The sequence below is a fragment of the Eurosta solidaginis genome, chromosome 5, assembly GCF_040869045.1.
Source record: "Eurosta solidaginis isolate ZX-2024a chromosome 5, ASM4086904v1, whole genome shotgun sequence".
Taxonomy (NCBI): domain Eukaryota; kingdom Metazoa; phylum Arthropoda; class Insecta; order Diptera; family Tephritidae; genus Eurosta; species Eurosta solidaginis.
Window position 1 is genome coordinate 606857 of NC_090323.1, and position 23078 is coordinate 629934.

Below are 23078 nucleotides of genomic sequence, written 5' to 3' on the forward strand. Positions count from 1 at the left end.
CGTAGTCATAGTTTTTACACGCAGACCACAAAAAACCTGAAACTTTGCATCCTCACACAAAGTACCAACCTGTTTTTTATTTTATATTTATCTTAAAAATCGTTAAGGTATGTAGATCTGTTCACTATATATTTCTTATCTTATACATCCGATTATTCGGAGATTACGAACGGGATAAGATTATTGTTCAGCCCCATTCATGAAAGGTATGAAGTCTTCGGCACAGCCGAAGACAGTCCCGTTCTTACTTGTTAATCTTAAAATTTTTCCGTTATAGTATTGCCACCAGAAAAACTGTTCTGTTCAGTCATAATGTACAACGCATACCAAAATTTTAAGTAAAGAATAGTGAAGGCACCCAGTTTTTACTACTAATTTTATGCGCATCAATTTCATAAGTGTGAAAAAAGCAGTCTATATAAAGTTTATGTGCATATTTATATACATGAGAAAAAACAGCTAATATTATAGAAGAAACTGTCTAGCGAAAAGTTGGAATATAGTAATTATTCACACAATATTTGAAATGTAACTTGTCCCACTCTTCATAAGCTAGTCATATGTATATATATTTTTTCTTTATAAAGTATATAAGTTAGGTATTGAGATCTCTAATACTCATATGTACTTATGGCGCAGCCAATTTTGAAGGGGGTTTTGTAGTTTGTCTGCAATTGGGAAGCTAAGATGATTTCGTAGTCCCACCCGTCACTATTAAAAATGACTCAACAAATAAAAATCCGAAAATAATTTTTATCTTGATCCAAATATATTTAAAGTCCAAAATTAATAGTTTTGCAAGGACTTATGTTATAAAAGGAATAACAGTTTCAGCCCCTGGAACCAAGTTTAAATATCACCTACACGTTACGGCTCCTTTTACAAATGAGAATACGTAGGCATATATATTTACCAGGTGAGGCTTTGTCCTTCGGAAGAACACTGAAAGTGGTGAAGCAAAAGCTTTCCCAAGAAACTGAAGCTACGCGGTCGTCCATAATGAGCTCCTATATCATAAGGTCGGAAAACAGTAGATAATATCTTTCAAATTAAAATCGGTTGACTTTTATTCTAAAATATCGTTTTGCTTTAACGAAGACTATTGAAATCAATGTTGTGAACACAAACATTTTAAAAATTTTATCCAGGGTCCTTGTAAAATTATAATAATGTAGATGCGCCGAGGATTATACGATTTTCACTCATTAAGCAATGACATCCGCTTAGACTGCTTATGATTTCGAGGGCGGCATCCTTGGCCGAATAGTCACTATTTAACTTTTCAGGGTGTTTCGCTGGTGTAGCTCGGCAGCATAGCGCATCCGTTGCAAAGTCTTCGGAGTTACACATAGAGCTTCTAGGAAAATGACGTCGACGAAGGTATGAGTTCGAAGTCGCAGTCCTATAGCTTCTGTACTGGCATATGGTGTGATGGTCAGGGGAAGTGGGGATCAGAATATACCCGCGGTAGGTATGCCTGTCGTAAGACGCCACTAAAATACCAGATTCAAGGGGCTGTGAAGCGCAACCTATCCTATCCCCGGCGAATCCTGTTTCATTAACAGACGAGGCTCTGGCGACCCCAAGCTCCTCATTGAACTTGGGGGTGGGGAGGGAGGGATGGCCTGAAGGTTTAATGTCGTTCCCGAGATGGTCGGGCTAGCACCTTAATGGTTCTGTGTTACCGGAGCGTACCGGATCTGTATCCGGCAAAGGACCATCATATCGATAACACTCCCCAAAGCCTTCGGAGAGCTACCTTATCGATACAACAACAACAACAACAACTGGTGGTCGGGATTACTACTGTTAGCACATCGGAAATTGTAGCTCTTAAAAACAGCCGAAAAAACTGGAGGCGCCAGGAGAGTCACGAGTATTAATATACCATTAATAGCAACCGTAAGTCGTCTTTGTGCGTGACCGCCAAGGAGCCACAAACGATTTAACGAAATTGTGTTCGCGACAATTATTAGGAGTTAATTCTAGGTGAAACTACGCTTTGCACGGATATACAGACAACAGTGTGACTATTTTATGTATCTCTATTTCTTTTCAGCAGACGCAGGAGTACCAATTCCAAAGACCGGGGTTAGGTTCGAAGCCCTTCTTGAGTAAGCGAACGAGGGACAATCCCTCCGCAAGGAGCTGAAAATTTTTGAATGCTCGACATCTTGAGGCAAAAACCCCGGATCTTTCCGAAATGGCCAACACGTTGATTTCCTTAAATACATACAAACAAAACCTTTCCTAAATATTATTTTTTTAAATAGAAAAATCAACCTTTTTAAAGTAAGAACACCGGCGTACGCCGGCGCGCCACCGCCGCCGCCGATAAAGTGATCGGCGTAAACCTCTAATGTGCATGTTGGTTATATACTTTGTGCTTTAGTTGTTTGTTAGCTGCATATGTATGTATGTATGCTAGGGTGGGTCAAATTTATTGTTTAAAAAGCACATCCAGTTTCTGAATCTATGGGTCATACTGAGTAATATTGTCCATGGAATCATAGGTCTGAAATGAATTTCGAGCCCCCCTAATTTGGTTAGAAAATTTTATATCCCAATCCGAATAGCGGCTCTCACAAATAAAATACATGAAAATAAATGTGACCCAGCCTATGGAAAGGTGGCTTATGACTCAAAAAAGAAACAGCTGTTAAAGTAAAAAAACTATCGAAACCAGAAAAAAGTGGAAACATTTTTTTTGAGTCATAAGCCACCTTTTCATAGGCCGGGTCACAAATGTCAAATTCGGACTCGGATTGGGATATAAAATTTTCTAACAAAAAAACTTCTCCAGTAATGTGCAAGAAAGAAGCTAAATACATACATACATCACCATATTTGAAAGTAGTCAGCGTCTCAAAATATTGTTTCAGCGTATAGATATAAATATGTACATATATAATATCATCACCATTATCATGCCACTTAACCACAACCATGCCAGTTAAGTAGACACGTTTGCTTTCTCATTTAAACAGCTGTTGTCAGAAATGGTCTTAAATGTTCTAATTGAGTTTACGTGCTTCTTGCCTGGCAAGCACTAAGCTCTCATTATGGGAGCCAACAATTGTTTTGATGTCCGTCATAATGCCGGCCCACCTGGCCGGCGTACTTTTATAACACAACATGTACAGTTTCATAACTATTAGAATTTATATATATATGTATATACAGTTAAGTACTTGCTACCTACATAATGCTATTAAACTACGTTTACTGCACATTTAATTTACTTTGTTTTCATTATATGTACATATGTTTGTATCGCGCTCTCGAGGAAACTTAAGGCTATTAGAGCTTAATGATTTCCAATTTAATGAATAATATTTTAATAAAGTATGCGAAACTCTATACTTAAAACCCTTTTCTACAAAAATTCATGCAAATCATTTCATTTTAACATAAAATTGAACCTTGGTTGTCAGAAGTATAAACAAATATGTTGATTATACATTTTACAAAGTAGTCCGGATACCTTTTTTCAGGGAAGCATTCTTACTTACTTAATTGGCGCTTAACCGTTTAACCGTTAATGGTCGTCCAACAAGGCGCACCAGTCGCTTCTTCTCTGTGTTAACTAGCACAAATTGGTCACACCAAAGGATTTTAAATCGTTTTCCATCTTGTCCTTCCAGTGTAGTGGGTCCCGTCCTCTTCCTGTGTTTCCGTAGGCGGGTTCCGATAAAAATACTCTCTTAGCCGGAGCACCATCTTTCATTCGCATAACATGGCCTAGTCATTGTAACCGCTGCGTTTTAATTTGTTGGACTATGTTGATGTCTGCGTAAAGCTCGTACGCTTCGGTACTAGCCGTCGCCATAAATCTTTCGAAGAACTTTTCTCTGGAACACTTCCAGAGCCGCTTCATCTGGTGTTATCGTGATGCATGCTTCTGCACCATATAGCAGGAAGCGCACGATTAATGACTTGTATATCATGGTTTTCGTTTGCCGAGAGAGGACTTTAGTTTTCAATTGTCTACCTAGTCCAAAGTAGAATTTATGGGCAATACTGATTCTTCGCTGGATTTCAGAGCTGATGTTGTTGTTTGTGTGCGGTACATCGCTGTCTCCCTCCATAATCCAAGTACTCTCTTCATCACATCAGTTACAAGATCGTCGTTTTCGTTCTAACAAGAGCTTGCCCTGGGCTTAAAAACCTTCAGTCTGTCGCCGAATTTTTTTGTAAAATTTGCGGCCGTTATTTTTGGTGGTTAGAAGCTCAAGCTCATCACACTCACACCTTTCTGCTTGTGCCTTTTCTTCCTGTAAATGCTTCTCACTTTCAGTTTCAATTCGCGTTAGCGTTCACTCCTTGCTGCGCTCGTTTTAACGCAGCCAGCGTTTTTCTTTCGGTTGCAACGCGGCAGTCTTTATCGCACCAGTTGTTTTTTTGCACTGACAGTTTAGGCGTTTGTACATTTCTGTATTAACTATTTTGTATATATGAATGTACAATCATATACTTATTCGGCTAAATTCAGCAAAAATAAAAGAATTCGCACAAACTAACGATCGAAAGTTAAAGGGGAAAAATGACATATGTGTGTATGTATGTATGTTATATTGTATATTTGTATTTCTTTATAAGGCACTTTGTCTTTTCTTTTGTTTAATCGTAAAAAAAAGAAAGTTAATGCAAATAAAATAAGGGAAAAACTTTGCATGTGGAAAAACTAGAGAGAAGTTTGGATTTTGACAAGAAAAAATTACGCTACGGTAAAAATGTTTGCCAGAACCAGCGAAAACTTTGCACACAACTTCAACCACCCACAGCAAATATTAATAAATGTGCTGCTCATTTTCCCTAATATTTTACCCGCATTTTGTATTTTATATTAAAATTATAACGCAATTGGTCAATGCAACAAAAGTGCATGAGCTAAAAACTTTTTTCCATCAGTCTTTATTTATTTTGTAAAATTGTGGACTATGAGTAATTTAAATTATGTAACATGCTTTTAGGTTTGATGAGTTATTGGTAAATTTAATGGCTTCTACTAAATTATATTTGTAATTCGCACATTCCATCTTAATGTGATTTCTAATAATTTCAAACTGTAATGTTGCTTCATAAAGATTCATGAGATTTGAAAATATGTTTACAAAATAAGTAAAAATTGCATTGCGGCAAACAGAACGATTTAATAAAAAAATCGTTCCCATGTTCTGTAAAATTTCCAAGAATATGTTGCTCTGATATTCACAGTAACTCAAATGCAAACAAGCGACGAAACTCAGCTAAAAATGAAATAAAAAAGTGTAGCATAAAATATATAAAGAAATGCTTGTTATGAATTTAACCAAAAATAAGGAAGCTCTTGGGAAAAATGAACAGATATACAGATGTAAGTGAGGTGCACACGGGGAGATTATGGCCATTTATGACAAGATGACAGAAATAGCAGTGTCAGCGACCATAAATGTCAAATAGGTAGCATGTGTTGAAACTGTTGTACCAACTCGATTCGCAATACGGGAGATAAAGTCATACACATAAATACATTCATACGTTTACATACTACATGTGCTTTAAAAGAAGTAGTTGTGTTCTGGTCTTGCAAATTTGAAGCTAAGTAATTTTTTTAAAAACCAATTTTAGCTTTTAATAAATTAATAATTTCATTCAATATTTGCTTAATTTAAGTTAGATTATTAGTATAAAAAAAATTATAATGCTGTTAGATTTACATACAAAACAAAAAACAAAAAAATGAAACCAGACATATAGCATACCTTTTTTTTAATTTTGGTTTGATTAATTAAGTAGAATTTTATCGTGCTGTGTTTTTATGTTAATTGAGATTTAAAATTTACAAAATTCAATGTACTTACCTACAACGATATTTGTTAGTCAGTATCCTCAGATACCATCCAATCAAGGGAAAATAAATAGAATCTGTGAATTCTCTCAATGTCTTGCACATTTTACTAGATGCTACAACGGTATTTACATAAACTGATATAGCTGCGAAATGGTTCAGTTTGTGCTTGTCATAAATTGAATATTTTATTGTTGTTATGCACAATAAAAAAATACGAAAACGACAATGAAATATGTCCCACTCTGCATTTAGGTGATTCAATTTTGAATTTCCCTACATATCAATAAAATTTGATTACTCTTTCTGACTAAATAATGAGCTATCATACAATTGAACAAAAGAAATAATCAAATATGAATACTTTTGATGATGAAAAACTAAAAAGCATTTTTGATCACTTTTTGGAATTATTTTTGAAGTCCTTTAATGACTAAATTTTAATATTTCATAAAAACCAACAAAAAGAATAATCAAATATGCTTACCTTTGATGATCAAAAACTGAATATAGTTTTTCAATCACATTTTGGAATCATATTTTAATCAAATGTGTTTACTTTAGGTGATCAAAAATTTATAATCATTTTTCATTCAGCTTTCTGAGTATTTTATGAATATATTTGTTGACTGAATAATAAATTTTATACTTGTTGAAATTTTACTTTTCATTAAAAATTTTATTTTTTTCACATACACATATTTTTTCAATCATGAAGCTAAGAAAAAATATATAAAAATTTTATTATTTATGCAAAAGATATTCTTCAAGACAGAAATAATGTAACGCTGCTCGTGAACGAAGAATTACCCAACCATTTCTCCCCTTCAGCTTCCCAGAAAATACATAATGATTGGACAATACATAGGTTGTGAGCTATTTGAACCCCAGGTAAGTGAAACTATCTTGACATACCTGGATACGGCTTCAACATCCCGTTTCGTATCCGTATTTTAAGATGCACCTGATAATGCTGATATTGGATGTTGTAGTCCCAGGTGTATATCGGTCAAGTTTGTTTGCGAGTTAGCTGTGTTCGAATAGTTCACTTTCGCATGCTTTGTTCCCCTGATGAAATAAGATTATTATGTGGTATCCTATTTTGTATGAGATATGAAGAATAAATGCATTATAATGGCATTCAAAAATGATTCAAAAATCTCAACCAAAACGATTGAAATATATTCACGAATATGATCAGAAAATGACTGTGAAAAGCAGTCAAATATTACTCTAAAACTATTAAAGCTCAATTTTACAATGATATCAAATATGAATAAAAAGCGTTTCGAAATAGGAATCATAAATGATTATTCAAGAATAATCACATTTATAGTACATTTTTCTCCCGACGATACGTTAGTTTTCGAACAGAAAATGCTTTTAAATTTGAAGGTTTTTAATCATCTTGGGGTATGATATTTAAATATTTTTTGATCAAAATTTTCAAAAAATGCTGGCTGGGGTAAATTTGCGCGGGCTATAATATTTCACTTGAATACATTTCCCTGCGACACTAACACCATGACATAAACACTATGAGCTTACATATAGATTGCAGTTGTATCCGGAGAACAATAACAATGTAGCGTTATGTCAATTGCCTGCACTTTTATTATTCCTTACTATAAATTTTCGTTCACAATACTTCTTCTTGATACATTCTTTCAACCAAATGATATATAAAATTGCCAAAACTTTTCCAGCAGTAAATATTTTGTTTCAACACATGCTCTGTTTTAACTATCTTATCAGAACACTTCGTAAACCGTGAACATTTTTTGTGGAATACGGATAGCCGAACTGGAACAACATCTCTCAATCCACTAAGTCTGTGCTTAATAGGGCAAACTATGAGGCTGCTTTAATTTACTTTTTAAGTCAAAAGAATGGAATAAGATTGCAATTATTCTTTTAGCATCTCTTCATCCTCATTTGTCTACTTTTACCATTACATTTAAAAAAATTAATAAATAAATACATGGCGCGGTAAGCTCCGAAGAGATTCAAGACCGAGCTTTTTTACCAAATTTACCTCGTGCTCCTTTGAATTTTTTCTACGAATCGGTGCGACGGGACCTACTCCGACTACAAACGGCATCTGCAAGACATATAAGTTTTCAATGAAAAGCTCTTCGTGGCAGAAATAAACTCGGAATGTCAAATCACTGCCAAAGGAGTGAACCCGCTTTGCAAATACTTTTTTTTAATTGAAAAAAATTGTTTCTAAATTTTTAATATTGCTTATCGCGGCAATCGAACCCTGGATCTTCGGTGTGGTAGGCGCAGCACGCTACCACCACACCACGGCGGACGCCATTTATATTCCCTAGTTAAAGCTGGTTAAGTTGAAGAACGAGTAAAGAGCTATTTCTTTACTTTAAAAAAATAAAAATAAAAACATTCAAACTTTATAACGAATAGCTCTCGAAAAACTCTCGACAGTCTTCTGCATATCTTGAACGAAGGGTTTTTAAGTAAACCTAACAAGGACTTACAAAGAAATTTCAATATACTTAGCATGAGGAGTTCCTTTTCCCTAACACCATTAGTGGATACTATAATCTTAATGTACTACATTGAAGTAGAATCAGTTGACGGCCTAAATGATTTAAGACCACTCTTATGAGTTGACGTTATTAAACACTTGCTTAGCCTTCATATGTGTTGTCAACTGAGCTTGTAATCTGATCAAATATTCAGATCGGCTTGTTTGATTGATAGTTGCTACTACAATTGTTCGAAGATAGGGTAAAATATATTAAACTTATTTATGGGTAGCACCACATATGAAGTTTATTCGAAAAACACAATTCGGATTACACCCCAGCCCTTCAATGTGTATGTATGTAAGGCATATCTCAACAGCATTAAAACTCATTACTATAAAATGATGGCAGCAGGTGGAAAGACGCTGTCATTGGCATTTGATCAGCAACGTCAAATCGAAAGTTGAAGCGGAAATTCGACGACAACGCGAACTTTACAGGAATACAAGGAGCCATCCTCAATCTGGATATTATTAAAAAAAAGCAATATGTCTAACAAAAAAGTAACAAACTACAATAGAAAAAACAGCACCATATACGCATAAAGCAAAAAAAAACATATAACTATAACGGTTTAAGTAGCAAAGAAGTACAAAAAAGAAGTAGCAGAAAATATCAGATGGCTGATGATGAGGCGGGAGCGTAATATATTTCTAATAGTGAACCTTGATGATGCCACAACCGAAGTATAATACATTATTTGATTTGAGTTTGGATTAAAATTTTTTTGGAAAATCATGGTCTTACTCCGACAGAAAAATATATCGCATAGATTTGGAAATATTATTACCAATTATCAACCATAAATTTTCCAAATGTCATTAACTTTGCTTTAACGGATTTTTACTGAAAGTAATTTAATGGGTCGACAAAATTTACCATTTTGCACTCATCAGTACTGCGACTAGTAGAGTCCCAAAACTATCGATAGTATCGATATCATATTTTTTAAGACTATCCAGGACCATCGATAGTTTTTTCCATGTACATTGTATTTATGTATTTATAATAATCATAATCATAGGATAAGTAACAAAATTAAAGAAAAAGGGAGAAAATGTGATTTGCTTTCTTTTTGAACGCTAACAAGATGAAATAAGGCACTGTCAAATACACTCGATGTAGCTCAAATAAGTTTATTATTTTTTCTTTTTTATCGTAATTTGAACGCTAAGTGGAGATAAATTGCAAGGGCTTAAAGCGGCATGGCAAACAGTATAAAAAATATTCACTTTAAAGCTCATCACTGACGTAGTTTACTTATCTTTTATTGATATCCTGCTGTCGCTGAGATTACGCTACACATGCATGTGTATAGTAAGGGAATTTGGGGTATTCTTGGTCATTTTATTTTTTGGTCGAAATCTCCAAAAAATAATTACATTTTAACTTATATCGTCAAAAAATGTAGCAAAAATAAAAAAAATATTAATTAAGTGTACAAGTGTGAGATGTTCACGGGAGAGTTTACTTAATATGAGTCGAGTTTACTGTAAACGCGTTAAGTTATTCAGCACTAAATAAGAAAAACCTATTCTCCTTTTACAAGAGCACCCCGAGTTCCTCTATATCTACTTAATTTATAACCCATAAAGGATTGGCTATGGCTAATGACCAAAACATAACAGTGCGCAAGCTTGTACATATACATACATATATTTATAAAGTACTTGTACGTAAGGATAGCAACGATAATTCATTTGATGAGATTAATCAATTATAATTTAATTCATCGACAATTAATCGAACTTTGCGAGTTTTCAAAAAAATGTCGTCCTTTAGCAGAGAACGCAATATCTTTTACTTTTCCAAATAAATCTCATACATAATAAGCGAGCATTCTTTAGATTTATTATTATTCTTTCTTGTGTTTTTTTCTAACAGAAATGAGCAAGTCGTTTTATTAAAAACCCGCCAATTATACCCAAACACATCCGTACCACGTGAAAAACGGCTGACGGTGCGTATAAACAAAAACAAATAGATACAAAGCGTAAACACTTCCGGAGAGATGCTAGGCCAAGCTAATCTTTTAATTTGCGTCGTTCTCCTTTTACTTGTTCGTACAAATTTACGGGACGGGACCTAAATGTTTTACGCCGACTCCGAACGGTATCTGCAAAGCAGATGAGGTTTCACTGAGAAGTTTTTGATAGCAAAAATACCTTCGTAGTGCTTGCCAAATCACTGCCGTGGGGCGACCTCGCTTAGAAGAACTTTCTTCCAATTGAAAAGAAACTTGTTTCAAAATTTTTGAAGCTGTTTGCCCGGTTCTCGAACGGTGTGACAGGCGAAGCACTCTACTACCTCACCACGTAGGGCGCCATTGCGTATACATAATATTTTTTATTTATTTAATGTTTAATTTTTGGGCCAAGAATTTTAACTTACTTTGATGCAGCTTCACGAATGTTTTTATTGAAAAAAAAAAAACACAATTCTAAGCAACACACAAATAAAATAAAGCGTAATGTTATTGAATTGCTTTCGTGTTTGTTGTTAATAATTGGAATTTTTGAAATAGAATTAACAGACTCCCTTATGAAGCAGCAGAAATTCTGGTGAAGGCGTACTTAAGCTGCGGTCGCGTCAATATATATACTGATAGGCAGGCGCCGATCGAGGTAATAATCTCACATAATTCTTCATCCAAAAGTTTCTTGGCATGGAAAGATGTATTGTAGAGACTTCGCTCAGGCCAGACCATACGTCTATACTGGGATGCGGGTCATAAGAGGTTACAAGTGAACGAAAAGGCCGATAAGTTGGCAAAGGAGGGTTTAGCACTCGAAGACCTTTTGGTAGATGGACATACCAACTGGATCCTGTATTCTAGCGGCACCTGCTTATAAGTTAGGCCTCGTCAGTAACAGCAGATGTAAAAAGCGCAAGTTGCAGGAAGAAACAGTTGAGAAGTTTCTGTTTTCGCGACCTGCGCTCGCGAGGTCAAGGCTCCAGCAATTTGGGGCGGCAGTGTTGCCACAGTGGGCAGTAACTAAGCTACGGCCTAGAAAACTTGTAGTATTTGTTAAGAGGACGGAGTTATACTAAAACATAGGTACCTAATTGGGGTGGTTCCATTTCGTTGTCAAATAAATTCTGGTAACACTATGGACACATTCAATCTATGCAAGGTCTATGATGACCATCTAGATCAACGTAATCTGAAAATTGTCAAAGCTAAAACTACTTGCTTAATTTATTTATGGCTTACTAAAAAGCAAACTATAAAAAAATTGTAAAATCAAGAGTCAAATTCCTCAGGTCCCTTTAAAACTCGGTTAACCTAAAACTTATCGTTATTTATAATTAAAAGCAAAAAACTTTTGCGTGTTAGCTTGCGAATAATCATTTGATTATTTAATCGATTTCTTTATAATTTTTGCCAACCCTACTTGTATGTAGATACATATATGTCAGTTCATGAAAGAATAAACATAATCGCTACTTGGCGGGCACTGCTTTAAATTATTCCAAATTAATCTTTGTCATAAAAATTGTTCGCTTGCAGCGTGCAGCAAAGGCACTGTTGACGTATTGTGTGCCGAGGATATGTATGTATGTTTATGGTAGTAATGAATAATTATAATTCATACTCTTAATACATGTAAATCTTTGAGATTCATTAACTTTCTGCTTTCGCATTAGCTACTGGCTTAAATTATTTACAAATGTTAAACTTATTCTATGGGGAAAAGTTATTGAAAAAATCTCTAAGGCTAAGAGTGTAGTGCCAAGTTAGTTATATTACATGACTAAAGGGCTATCTAAAAACTCATCGATGCATTTCATTAGAAAATACCTTAAATATGTTAAAAAAATTTAATATACTTTTCGTTGTACGACTACATATGGACGTGAAAGGCTCTAAGTTATGATAGCTGACAGTAGCAGGGTACGCCAAATATATTCATATTTGCGCTTCTTAATGTATTTGTGCGGCCACCGTGGTGTGATGGTAGCGTGCTCCGCCTATCACACCGTATGCCCTGGGTTCAACTCCCGGGCAAAGCAACATCAAAATTTTAGAAATAAGGTTTTTCAATTAGAAGAAAATTTTTCTAAGCGGGGTCGCCCCTCGGCAGTGTCTGGCAAGCGCTCCGAGTGTATTTCTGCCATGAAAAGCTCTCAGTGAAAACTCATCTGCCTTGCAGATGCCGTTCGGAGTCGGCATAAAACATGTAGGTCCCGTCCTGCCAATTTGTAGGGAAAAATCAAGAGGAGCACGACGCAAATTGGAAGATAAGCTCGGCCTTAGATCTCTTCGGAGGTTATCGCACCTTACATTTATTTTTTATTTTTTAATGTATTTGTGCATATGATCACATTTTCCGTGGTTTTTAATTATTCTAAGTAGCGTATTTCCCGTCTACCATATTTCTACGCGTTTTCACTAAAAATCATGTTCGCTATTTCTAAATTATAACAACACAGCTACCATTCATCTATATTTCTAGGACAAACTCAGCAATGAGCGCAGCTGAAAGCATATAAACGAACTGACATGACATGGCATCTTCTTGCATTAAAGTTAGGAAATTGTACATGAAAGCATTGTCGTGTAGTATGTGCATACACCAGTTCGCTGACCTTCTTGGTGCACCTTTTTGCACACCTCTCGCCTATAAATTTGCATTCGCACGTATGCTGTTGTTCAAAGTGCAGAGCCAAGATTAAAGCGTTCTAGAAAGCACGTAAATGCAAATTTGAAAAAAAGCCATAAAATGTTTTTTCCGTGGCATTTTTTTTATTTTTTAACGGGTTTTATTTCAACACAGATTTTCGAATATTCAAATTAACGGGTTAATAACGAGTTGTCTTAAAATACAACATTTTTTTCTAGTAATATGTGCGTTAGTACTTACGACACTTCAACAAATCAACATATGTGATATTGCACTTTCTACGAAAATATATTTACCGTGTAAAATATTTTACGTGTGCATCCGATTCCTCCGACTTGTTTACGTATTTACTAATGTATGTACATCTCATTGACAACACCAACTAACACAAAAAAATTAAATGAGCAAAAATATGTGAGACGAAAAAGCCGATTTTAATTAGGAACTGTGTTCAGCCACTATAGCGTGCAAATAAGTGAAAAGGAAAAGAATGTTAAGGGAAAGAAAAAACATGGGAGAGAGCGTCTGATAAAATATTCAATTTTATAATTTTACGCCCTTATAATGATAGTGTCATCAACTCATCACGAAAGCCTTTTAACCTTTTAAATTACCTTGTAGTTTGAGACCCCTGCTCTGAAAGAAAGATGTGGCATGAGCTGAAAATATTTAAGTTTAAATTTAATTCAAGTGTTAGTTGGCACACATGTAGCGACTTAGATTCGGCTTGTATTTTTATTTATTTACACAATCAAGTAACCAAATAATTCTCGGACGCTCACAATGGGTTTTGAGTGTAAACAATATTAAACATGAAATGTTCATTCTCAATTGCCATTACACATACTTTTTCTATCAAATTTTTACTTAGCCAGATGTTGTGAAGTTGAAATTAAAAATCAGTTATAATGGGTAAAACGGTTATAACAAAAAATCTGATATAAAAGTCATGTAGCGTAAAGGAAAACAATAAAAATTTTCGCATCATTAAAAATGTATGCCATTATGGTTGTGGTAAAATACAAACATAAATATGTACTTACATACATATGAAGTTTATTTGATATATGCATGTATAGCATGTATATTCCCAAACTTTCTTCATGCACTGTCATATTGTCTCTTTTCAACTCACTTTCTGGAAGAAAAGATAAGATTTGAGTAGTAAAATTAAGAAGGTAAGTAAATGACTGCCTTTCTGTTGGCTTCCATGTTGGTTTCCTTTATGCTTTCCGCTTTGCTGTTTCCAACGGACATGCATGCTTACATATCGACAGGTCCGTGCGTTTTTATTTCTTTCTTTCTAAAAGTTCTTGTCGAAAAGGCAGTTTTGCGTGTGCCTTGTTATTAAATTGTTTTTTCTATTTATTGATATGTTCATACTTGTAAGGAATTTTTTTATTGAATGTGACAAACCGTTATTCTTTTTAATCAATGGAAGAGCAATATCTTCCAATCCGTAAAAGATTGCGCCGCTTTCAATAAAGTTTATATGCATTTTTACCCATCACATACAATATTTATGTATATATGCGTGTAAAAGTGTGTCTAAAATTCAGATCCGAATAAACTTCTTGACAACATTTTACCATTATTGAAGATTTATTACTTTTTTTTATGCCACATTTACAATAAAGCTTAACTCGATATATGTTTTGTGTGTGGTATTCGCCTGACATACATATATATATACATACATAAGCATAATCACTTAATATTACTTGCACAGATACTCTCGATTGGCCATTGTTATCGCTATTACTGCTGTTATTGAGGTATTTCAAGTTTATTGTTAGATAATAAGCCAATTTGTAGATAGAAATTAGTTTGAATGTAACCACACAAATAGATTCTCATTATTATAGCTTAAAATTATTTTAGTCATGAGCATAAAAGGACCTTAAATTATTTGATGTTTATTAGGGTTTTAAAGATTTACTTTTACGTTGGCAGGATTAAAAAAATTTCATATTAGCATTTAAACGCATTTCAGGGGGATGTTATTTGTGGGCATATGAGCCAACTATTCGTCAAACTCCTTCCGCGGTTCTCACTAAAATTTGTATTTATAACACTCATAAACCCTAGAACTAGTTTTTTTTTTCAATACCTGTAATATCAAGGTATCAGTCTGTTAAAATGTTTATATATGGACGTATGACCGCAATTGGATGAAAAATATGATTTTTAAATATACTGGCACAGAAACATTACCCAATAACAATACGTCCGCTGATATCAAAGAGTGGGAGCGATTTAAATTAAGTAATACAAATAGAACAGTTGAAGCGTCACATGCATACATATTGCGACGAATATTACTGACCCTAAGTGATACTCACATCTCTAATCTGATACTAAGTAAATAAAGCCACAACAACAATAAAACAAGCTGTCACTTGTATCTACATATACGAATCAATCATTATTTCTACACATATGTACGTACACGCAGCAGGATGAAACGCACAAACACATGCATATATCTATATATGAGATACTCCCAAAAGTAGGTAATCATCTGTGGAAGTATCACTCACATATAGACGCGTATGGGCTATGCGAGAAACGACAATCATCGTGCATCTGTAGTTATAGCTGAGAAAATTATAGCTGGTAAACGAGTAGTAAATTCTAGAAATAGAAACGCCTAGAAGTATGCGAACGAGGAAATCACATAGTATAAGAGGAGGTAAAGCTGAGAATCAGAATGAGTTTGATTTAATCACGCTACCTGTCGAGAAGTAGAAGTGTTATTTTGAAGTACTGTAATAACGGCCATTTTGCATTATTGAATAGTGGAGTTATTTGCTCATCAGTTTAGTGATTCGAACGTTAGTAGAAGATTGCAAATAAGAGAAATTGCACTAAATTCGTTAAGTATGTATGCATTCTCCTTTCAAAAACAGTGTATTAAAACAAACAACTGGCAAGCAAAGACGATTTATGTGCATTGTTAATAAGACTACTAACATACATTCACACACACATACAAATACATATAAATAGAAAGGTACAACAGTTGGTTGCGAATAAAACTAGTGGAAAGGTTGCAATTCTCCAATACTTTGGTAGCGAGAAGAACTTTTGTCTACACATCTTTCGAGGAGGCTATATTTGCACAGAGCTAGAGGAGAATCCAAATAATTAACTAAAAACTAAATTATATCTCTGTAATGTACAAATAGAATATAATATAATTTTATAAGTTGTTAACCTTTCAATTACCAGAGCGTTTTACAATAATTGAAACCAAATAAAATTACAGTCTTATTTGATGCGCTTTTTTTTTCAAAGGATAACAGTCAGAGCAAATCATCGACAGACATTTTGATTGCAGAAAGTTCTCAGAGAAGAAAAATTAGCAATGCGCAGAATCTGCATTTCATATTCAACTGCTAAACATTAGCGAGAAATTTGTACTTTTAAAACAATATTTGGACGGTGATCCCTGGGTAGGAAGAACCAAAGGTTCAAAGGAAATGTAGGTAGGACTTTCGAATTTGTGGAAGCTGAAGAAAGTATCCTCTGGAATCTGTCAAAAGAATTTCCAAAAAATGCCAAGGCGAGAGCGCGAATTTTAAGTTGATAGCAGTTCAGTCATTATTCGGCTCTTCTTTGGTAAAGTTGCACCTCAATAAACTGTCGCGTCGCGAAATATAAACATTTCAATGAACGACCGGAAAGGGAAGTGTGAGCGGAAGACATTTGGGTGGGCGAAGAAAAATAAGTAGCAAAATGTGATGAATAAAGTGAATTTCCTTCAGTTACGTTCCGTGAAGCATACACGTAAATATACAAAATGTGTGTGCATAAGATACGAAAGCTTTAGCAGTTAATTTAAAAAGTATGAAATAAAAAAAAGTATATATATTTTTTGCAAACAAAACTTCGCTTGTTTTGGTTTTAAAATTAAATTACAAAATGGAATTGCGCCCATTGAGTTATGAAGAGATGTGTCAAATTGAATTGATGCAGCGTTCTGGCGGTGCTGGAGCTAATGTGGCTACAGTGGTTCCCATCGTGATGATACCGACTTCAATGGTATCACCAGGCAACGCAGTTTTGACAGCAGCAGCGGTAGCCCCACAAAAAACCGTCGACAACGAATTAGAAAACAGCGAGCACATCTGTCAGTTCCAACCTACACAAGTATTTTCTACCTCCGCTTCTAATTCGCATCAAATTGCCCAACACCAACACAGTCCTCTTGGCATCCTCAGTGGTGGCACAAAATTGTTACAAACACAAACACTTTTGATTCCAACTATCGAGCAGCAGCAGCAACAACAACAACCACAACAGCACCAGCAGAGTTCACACCTGCAACAGCATCCACAAACTCAGCAACAGATTCCACAAACACAGCTCCAGCAGTCATTGCCACCTACTCTAAATATAATTTATACGGGCGCAATTACCGCATCGTCCCGGACGCCAGACACAATTGAAAGCGCAACATTGCCGCGTAGCTTCGCTCCCGCCAATATTGATGTCAACGTTAATGGGGCAGGTGTCTTAGTTGGCGATGAAAGTGATTTCGAGGGTAGTGAGTATGGAGGTAGCGTATCTGGCACCACCTGTATACCAAATTTTCGTTTTGGTGGCTGCAGTATGATGCTTCAGCCTATGTTAACTGCTAACAACAATGTAGCTAGTGGACGTCACCATCAACTCCAACATCAACACCTACATCCTCATCAACAGCAACAACAACATCAAAGTCAAAATCAAGAGCCAGAAGCCGTCGGTTGCACTGCTTTTGCACAAATGATGGGCACATTTGCTTCAGCGGCAGGTGATGCAATGAACTCGGCACGCTTCTCTGGCACACTCGGCTCACTAACCGGAGTGAGTTCAGGACTATCAAATACATTGGGACGCGGCCGGCGGGCATCGAGCTATCACCGTGGATCTATGCGTCAAACAGCTAAACGTGTTTCATTTAAGGGAGATAATTTAGCACGAGAGGGCGTAAAAGACGAGCAGGAAATACATAGCCATAGCGATGGTGATAGCGTTGATGGCACGGATGCCCTCAGTAATTGCTCATATATGCACTTCAATAACTTTATGGACTACCAGGTGTGTATGTATACCAAACTGTCTGGTTCTTATTCATTTATTACACCCTAACACGTACACAAATATATTGTGCGTACCTGAATACTTAAACGCACATCAAAGATGACTTGCAAAACCGCTTTACAAAATAAAACAAAAATGTGCAGAAAAATATTTGACATCTGTTTTCTACATGCGGCCAAGAATGCTTTAGAGTATTTTTTCTTGGTTGTTAAACTCGCGTGCAAAACTAAAAAAATGATTTGTATTCAATAACTCACTTAACCGTTATTTGGCAATTTTATTTATTTTTATTTTCACACATTGTTTTTAAGATTTTAACAGGAGGCTGAAGATGCCAGAGCTCTGACCTTCCAGCGCTCATTTTCCTTAATATGAGCACTTGATTGATTCTGCGTATGGTCGCTTTTATAAAGTTACAGTTAATATTGATTAAGCTTTAGTCACCGATCTGGTGGATGATAGAAATGCACATGAAATCTTACGTTTCACGCTTTCAAGTTGTATTGTCCTCCTCTGGCTGCTCAACTTAATTTAAATAATAATCGGGAAAAAATTTTCGCAAATATTCCCCGGACTTCAGGCTTTGAAAGTACCTAGTACCTAATTTACCAAGTGGCTCATTGACTTCGATTGCACTATACGGCAACACTCTATTTATTTTTTCAAATGACCAATAAGAGAGGACAAAGCGCCTGATTTTACTTATTCAAATGAAGCTGAAAATATAATTTTTTTAAACTTTCGCATCTGAAAAATTGAATGTTCATCATACGCCCTGTACAACAAATTAAAATGCTGAACATCACATTTTTCAGATTCGAAAGTTTAAAAATTTAAGATTAATACAAATAAACAAATAACAGTTTAAAAAAAACACGCTTTTGTAGCTAACGGAACTAAAAAGTACAAAATAATTTTCAATTAAATAGAGTTTATATAAAAGTAGTAGAAGGTCAAACAATCATTTATAGTTAATCACCTCAAAATAAAATTATAATAAAATTTAAGTTATTAACAGAATAATTTAATTCAGATTAAAAGGCGTGGGGAGCATTTGACTACATTTCATATCTTTCCTCTCAGATAGTTGCCAATAGAATGATTGTAAAATTCAATATCAAGCACCGCACGCTTTTTACTGTGCATTTAATTATTCTGTTAATAACTTAAATTTTATTATAATTTTATTTTGAGGTGATTAACTATAAATGATTGTTTGACTTTCTACTACTTTTATATAAACTCTTTTTAATTGAAAATAATTTTCTACTTTTTAGTTCGGTTAGCTATAAAAGCGTGTTTTTTTTTAGTTTTTTTTAAACTATTATTTATTTTTAATTTTTTAGTTCAAGTAATTTTAAATATTTTGTCGAGAGTGATGAAACCTCGAAATGCCAGCGGTCCACGGATGAATCCAACCCCACGGCACCGAAAAGGGCCAAAACACAGGGAGGCTGGCTCGCCGAAATTGCCAAGGGTCGGCAGATCATTGGCATTATAGACGAGAGCAGCGAAGATGGCAGGATCCCGAAACAACAGTGGAAGTGGATCGAGGCCGCGCTCGCTACGGTGGGTGTTAAGGTTAAGAAAGACAACCCTTTTCCACCGCCATCTTACACCGATGCAGGGTGGTTCTAGGGTAATGCCAAGCTAATTGGCTGTGACGACGCCAGGTCGGTAAACTTCTATAGGGCCGCCGTCACGCTGATAAGGGTGGTATATCCGGCCCCGCGCCTCATGGTAGTGGAGGCGCGTGATATCCACTCACGACCAAGGGCTAGAGCCTGGGTTCCTGTAACGGACCCAGCTGACATCCTGGAGCTGCTCCAGGAGCACAACCCGCCACAGGTTTGGAAGTCAACCCGGATAAAACCGAGCTTGTCCTCTTCACGAGGAGGTACAAAGTACCAAATCTTAAACCGCCAAGAATTGGGGGTACGTTCTTAGCGTTTAGCGATCAAGTCAAGTATTTGGGAGTAATTCTGGATAGGAAGCTATTATGGAGTGACCATATAGTGGAGCGAGCAAGAAGGCAGCAGCAGAGCTGTTTACCTGCAAGAGGGCAATTGGAACCTCCTGGGGATTCTCCCCTAAGGTGACCTACTGGATTTACACAGCCATTGTGCGCCCGATTCTTCTTTATGGTGCCTTGGTCTGGTGGCCTGCACTAGCTAAAAGCACGTATCTTAAAATGCTTCAAAAGGTGTAACGGAGTTCGGAGCTCTGTATTACCGGGGCTCTCGGCTCCACTCCAGATTCCGTTACATACATACATGAATACATAGATAGATACAGGCCAAGCTAATAAAAGCGTAGTATGCTCTTTCGTAGATGTGCTATGCATCCACTTCTATCATTAATAGAGGAAGCGTTTTTCGCATTATGTGCAAGGTTTCAAATCTATGGCCATTTGGGGTGGTCATAAGTTCAATTGACCTTATCGCCGTTGACCTTATGTCACCACACCATCATATTAATGCATTGTCATCGAGCCTTGATACGTGTGCAAATTTTCAATCAAACTTATGGCCATTCAAAATGGTAATAAGGCCAATTGACCTTATGGCCGTTGACCTTATGTCACCACACCATCACACTATGCAAAGTTTCAAATTAACCAGACTTCTAGAAACCGGTGAAAATTAAGTTCAAAAATTCCGTTACATACAGGCCAAGCTAATAAAAGCGTGTTAAAAAATTGAAAATCTTACGATCCTTGCGAATAAAATATATGTTAGTCGCTTTGATAGGCGTTATCTCTCATAAAAAGTGCAAAAATAAGAAAACCGTTTAGTAGTTATTAACCCACGACTATTTATAATTTTAGTCCCGAAAAAAAATCTAATTTTAAATATGTTTTTACAAACTTATTGAACGGAATTTTAGAAGTACCTGATTCTACTGCCTTTATTATCGTTCGGATGACTGAACTGTCGAATAAAAAACTCAAGTATTCAGCATAGCAAAATATTCTTTATTTTCAACACTATTAGGGTAGCAGTACTACATAATTAAATTTTTTGCGTACTTCAATTACACCGTTTTCAAATCAACTGAATCGTTGTTCCTCAACTTACGCTGCTTTTATACTCTCAGTTGCCTCGTTCTGAAAATTCTGGAAAAGTATATCGTACGCCACGTACTACCAATTCATGGAGTTTTTTAGTACGACACGTCATGGCACTTTCAAAAGAAGTAACTAAATATCTCACATAATCCATATAAAAATAAATTTTTAGGGTGCGTTTGGTAAAAGTATTAATTATTCGTGTTATCAAAATCTTGATTCTATATAAGTGCATTTGTTTTAAGCTATTTTTCAAAGAAGTAAATGCTTATGAGTATCAAAATAATAAATATGCACAGGTATATGGTCAAATGAAATCCATCGAAATATTTAATCAATATTTACATTTGCGTTTCCAGTTAAATCACAAGATACAATAAATCAATGAAATTCTCGAAAATCGACAAAGCAAAAAAAAAAAAAACCCTGCCCAAATTATTCGCAGAGCAATCAACTGAATATTTGTTGGTGCTTTTTTTCCACTTTTGCCCTCATTCACAAAAAGACCTTTTATCACCGCCATAACTCACCTGCTGTCAACTTCTACTTTATAATCATATCCTCAAGCTCATGAACACAATCAGTATATACATATATATGTTTTCCAAGAGTAAATCTCATCATTTGATTTTTACCATTCTTTGTCATAGTCGAACAATAAATTTCCTTGGAGACAAGTAAACCATATACATATATGACTTTTTATGTAAATAAATACCATATTGTGTTAGAAAGAAGAGAATATGTAGCACCATGTGTAACTGTCTTTACTGCTCCCTTAATCTAAGTGTCCTTTTGTTCATTACTTACATACTTTTTCCCTCATACAGCTGGCAGTATGCGTATGTATCTACGTACATATGTTTGATTTCTTATCATGTGAAAGGAATCCGCAAACTCAGTACATTTTAGTCTCTTATCGCACAAAAATATTTTATTGATATTATTTTTCAACGATTGTGGCCTTATTTGTTGGTCTGTCTGGTCTTTATCTGCCTTAGTAATTTTTCACTTTCAATGGTTTTAGTTGTGGCAACTTCGCTGATTTCAATTGGCGTTTGCTTTAATTTGTTGTGCTTACCCGTAAAAGCAGTTTTGTTCAGTTGAGAATTTCTGATCGTCGTCAGTGCATTTATTCAAAGAGTTTTTAAATCGAGAATATCTACTGTTGCCTATGATTTCCCCTTATTAATTTTTCTTAATTTGGCTTTTTTGTTAGTATAAGAATTTACTTGTGCTTATCCATTGCAAAGCGACCTTTTTTAAAAAACCACTTTCAATTGAGTGAGCTTAAAAAAGAGCTATTGTGGTACTGAAATGACTTTCAATTTTTTTCTAATGAATATATTTGTTAAAAGTTTTTGGCTAACCGTCGCGAGAAATTTTGAAGAGCGATCGTCTCTCGGTAAAACCTTTAAATGAACTTCTTCATGCAAAGTCTTCTCAAAAAATCATTCATTAGTCAACATAAAATTCGTTTTCATTGAAAAATTTATAATAATTTATAAATCTGGGCTTGTGTTATATTGCTATCAATTATCATTTGATGCATATGAAGTAAACCGCATAATCAGTGTACTGGAATGTAAAGTCCTTTTCTCAGAAGTTGTATTGAATTTCGCCAACTTTTCGCTTTTATTGATTTAAATTTTATGCCCATAACGCACAATCTTTTGCCCTTATGCATTTGTTCAGTTTAAGGAATTTTTTCATATATATTGAACAGATTTTTTCACTTATTCATTGCTCAGTAGTGCATAATATTCGCTTGTCATAAATTTGTATAACTGTTTTTTACCACGCTTCACATAGCCACGTGCATACATATCGATGCTTAATATAAGTAAGAGACTGCTCATTCGTCTTGAAATTTGAATGCCGGCAACTCTCTATGATGTACTAAAGAATTTATGGCTAAT

At 35.2% G+C, this 23078-nt stretch overlaps 1 protein-coding gene across 2 annotated transcripts in view; it reads left to right on the forward strand.

Annotated features, from left to right (window-relative positions):
* LOC137254048 (uncharacterized) overlaps window positions 1–23078 on the forward strand; it is an 86957-nt gene that overhangs the window by 32919 nt on the left and 30960 nt on the right. Inside the window, exon 1 of one of the 2 annotated variants that reach the window (XM_067791731.1) lies at window positions 16631–18089. The exons of the other annotated variant lie outside the window; for it this stretch is intronic. Coding sequence (XP_067647832.1) covers window positions 16929–18089 — 1161 coding nt within the window. The 5' untranslated portion in view covers window positions 16631–16928. Of the gene's footprint in view, window positions 1–16630; window positions 18090–23078 lie in introns of those variants that run through there. 2 annotated transcript variants of the gene reach the window in all.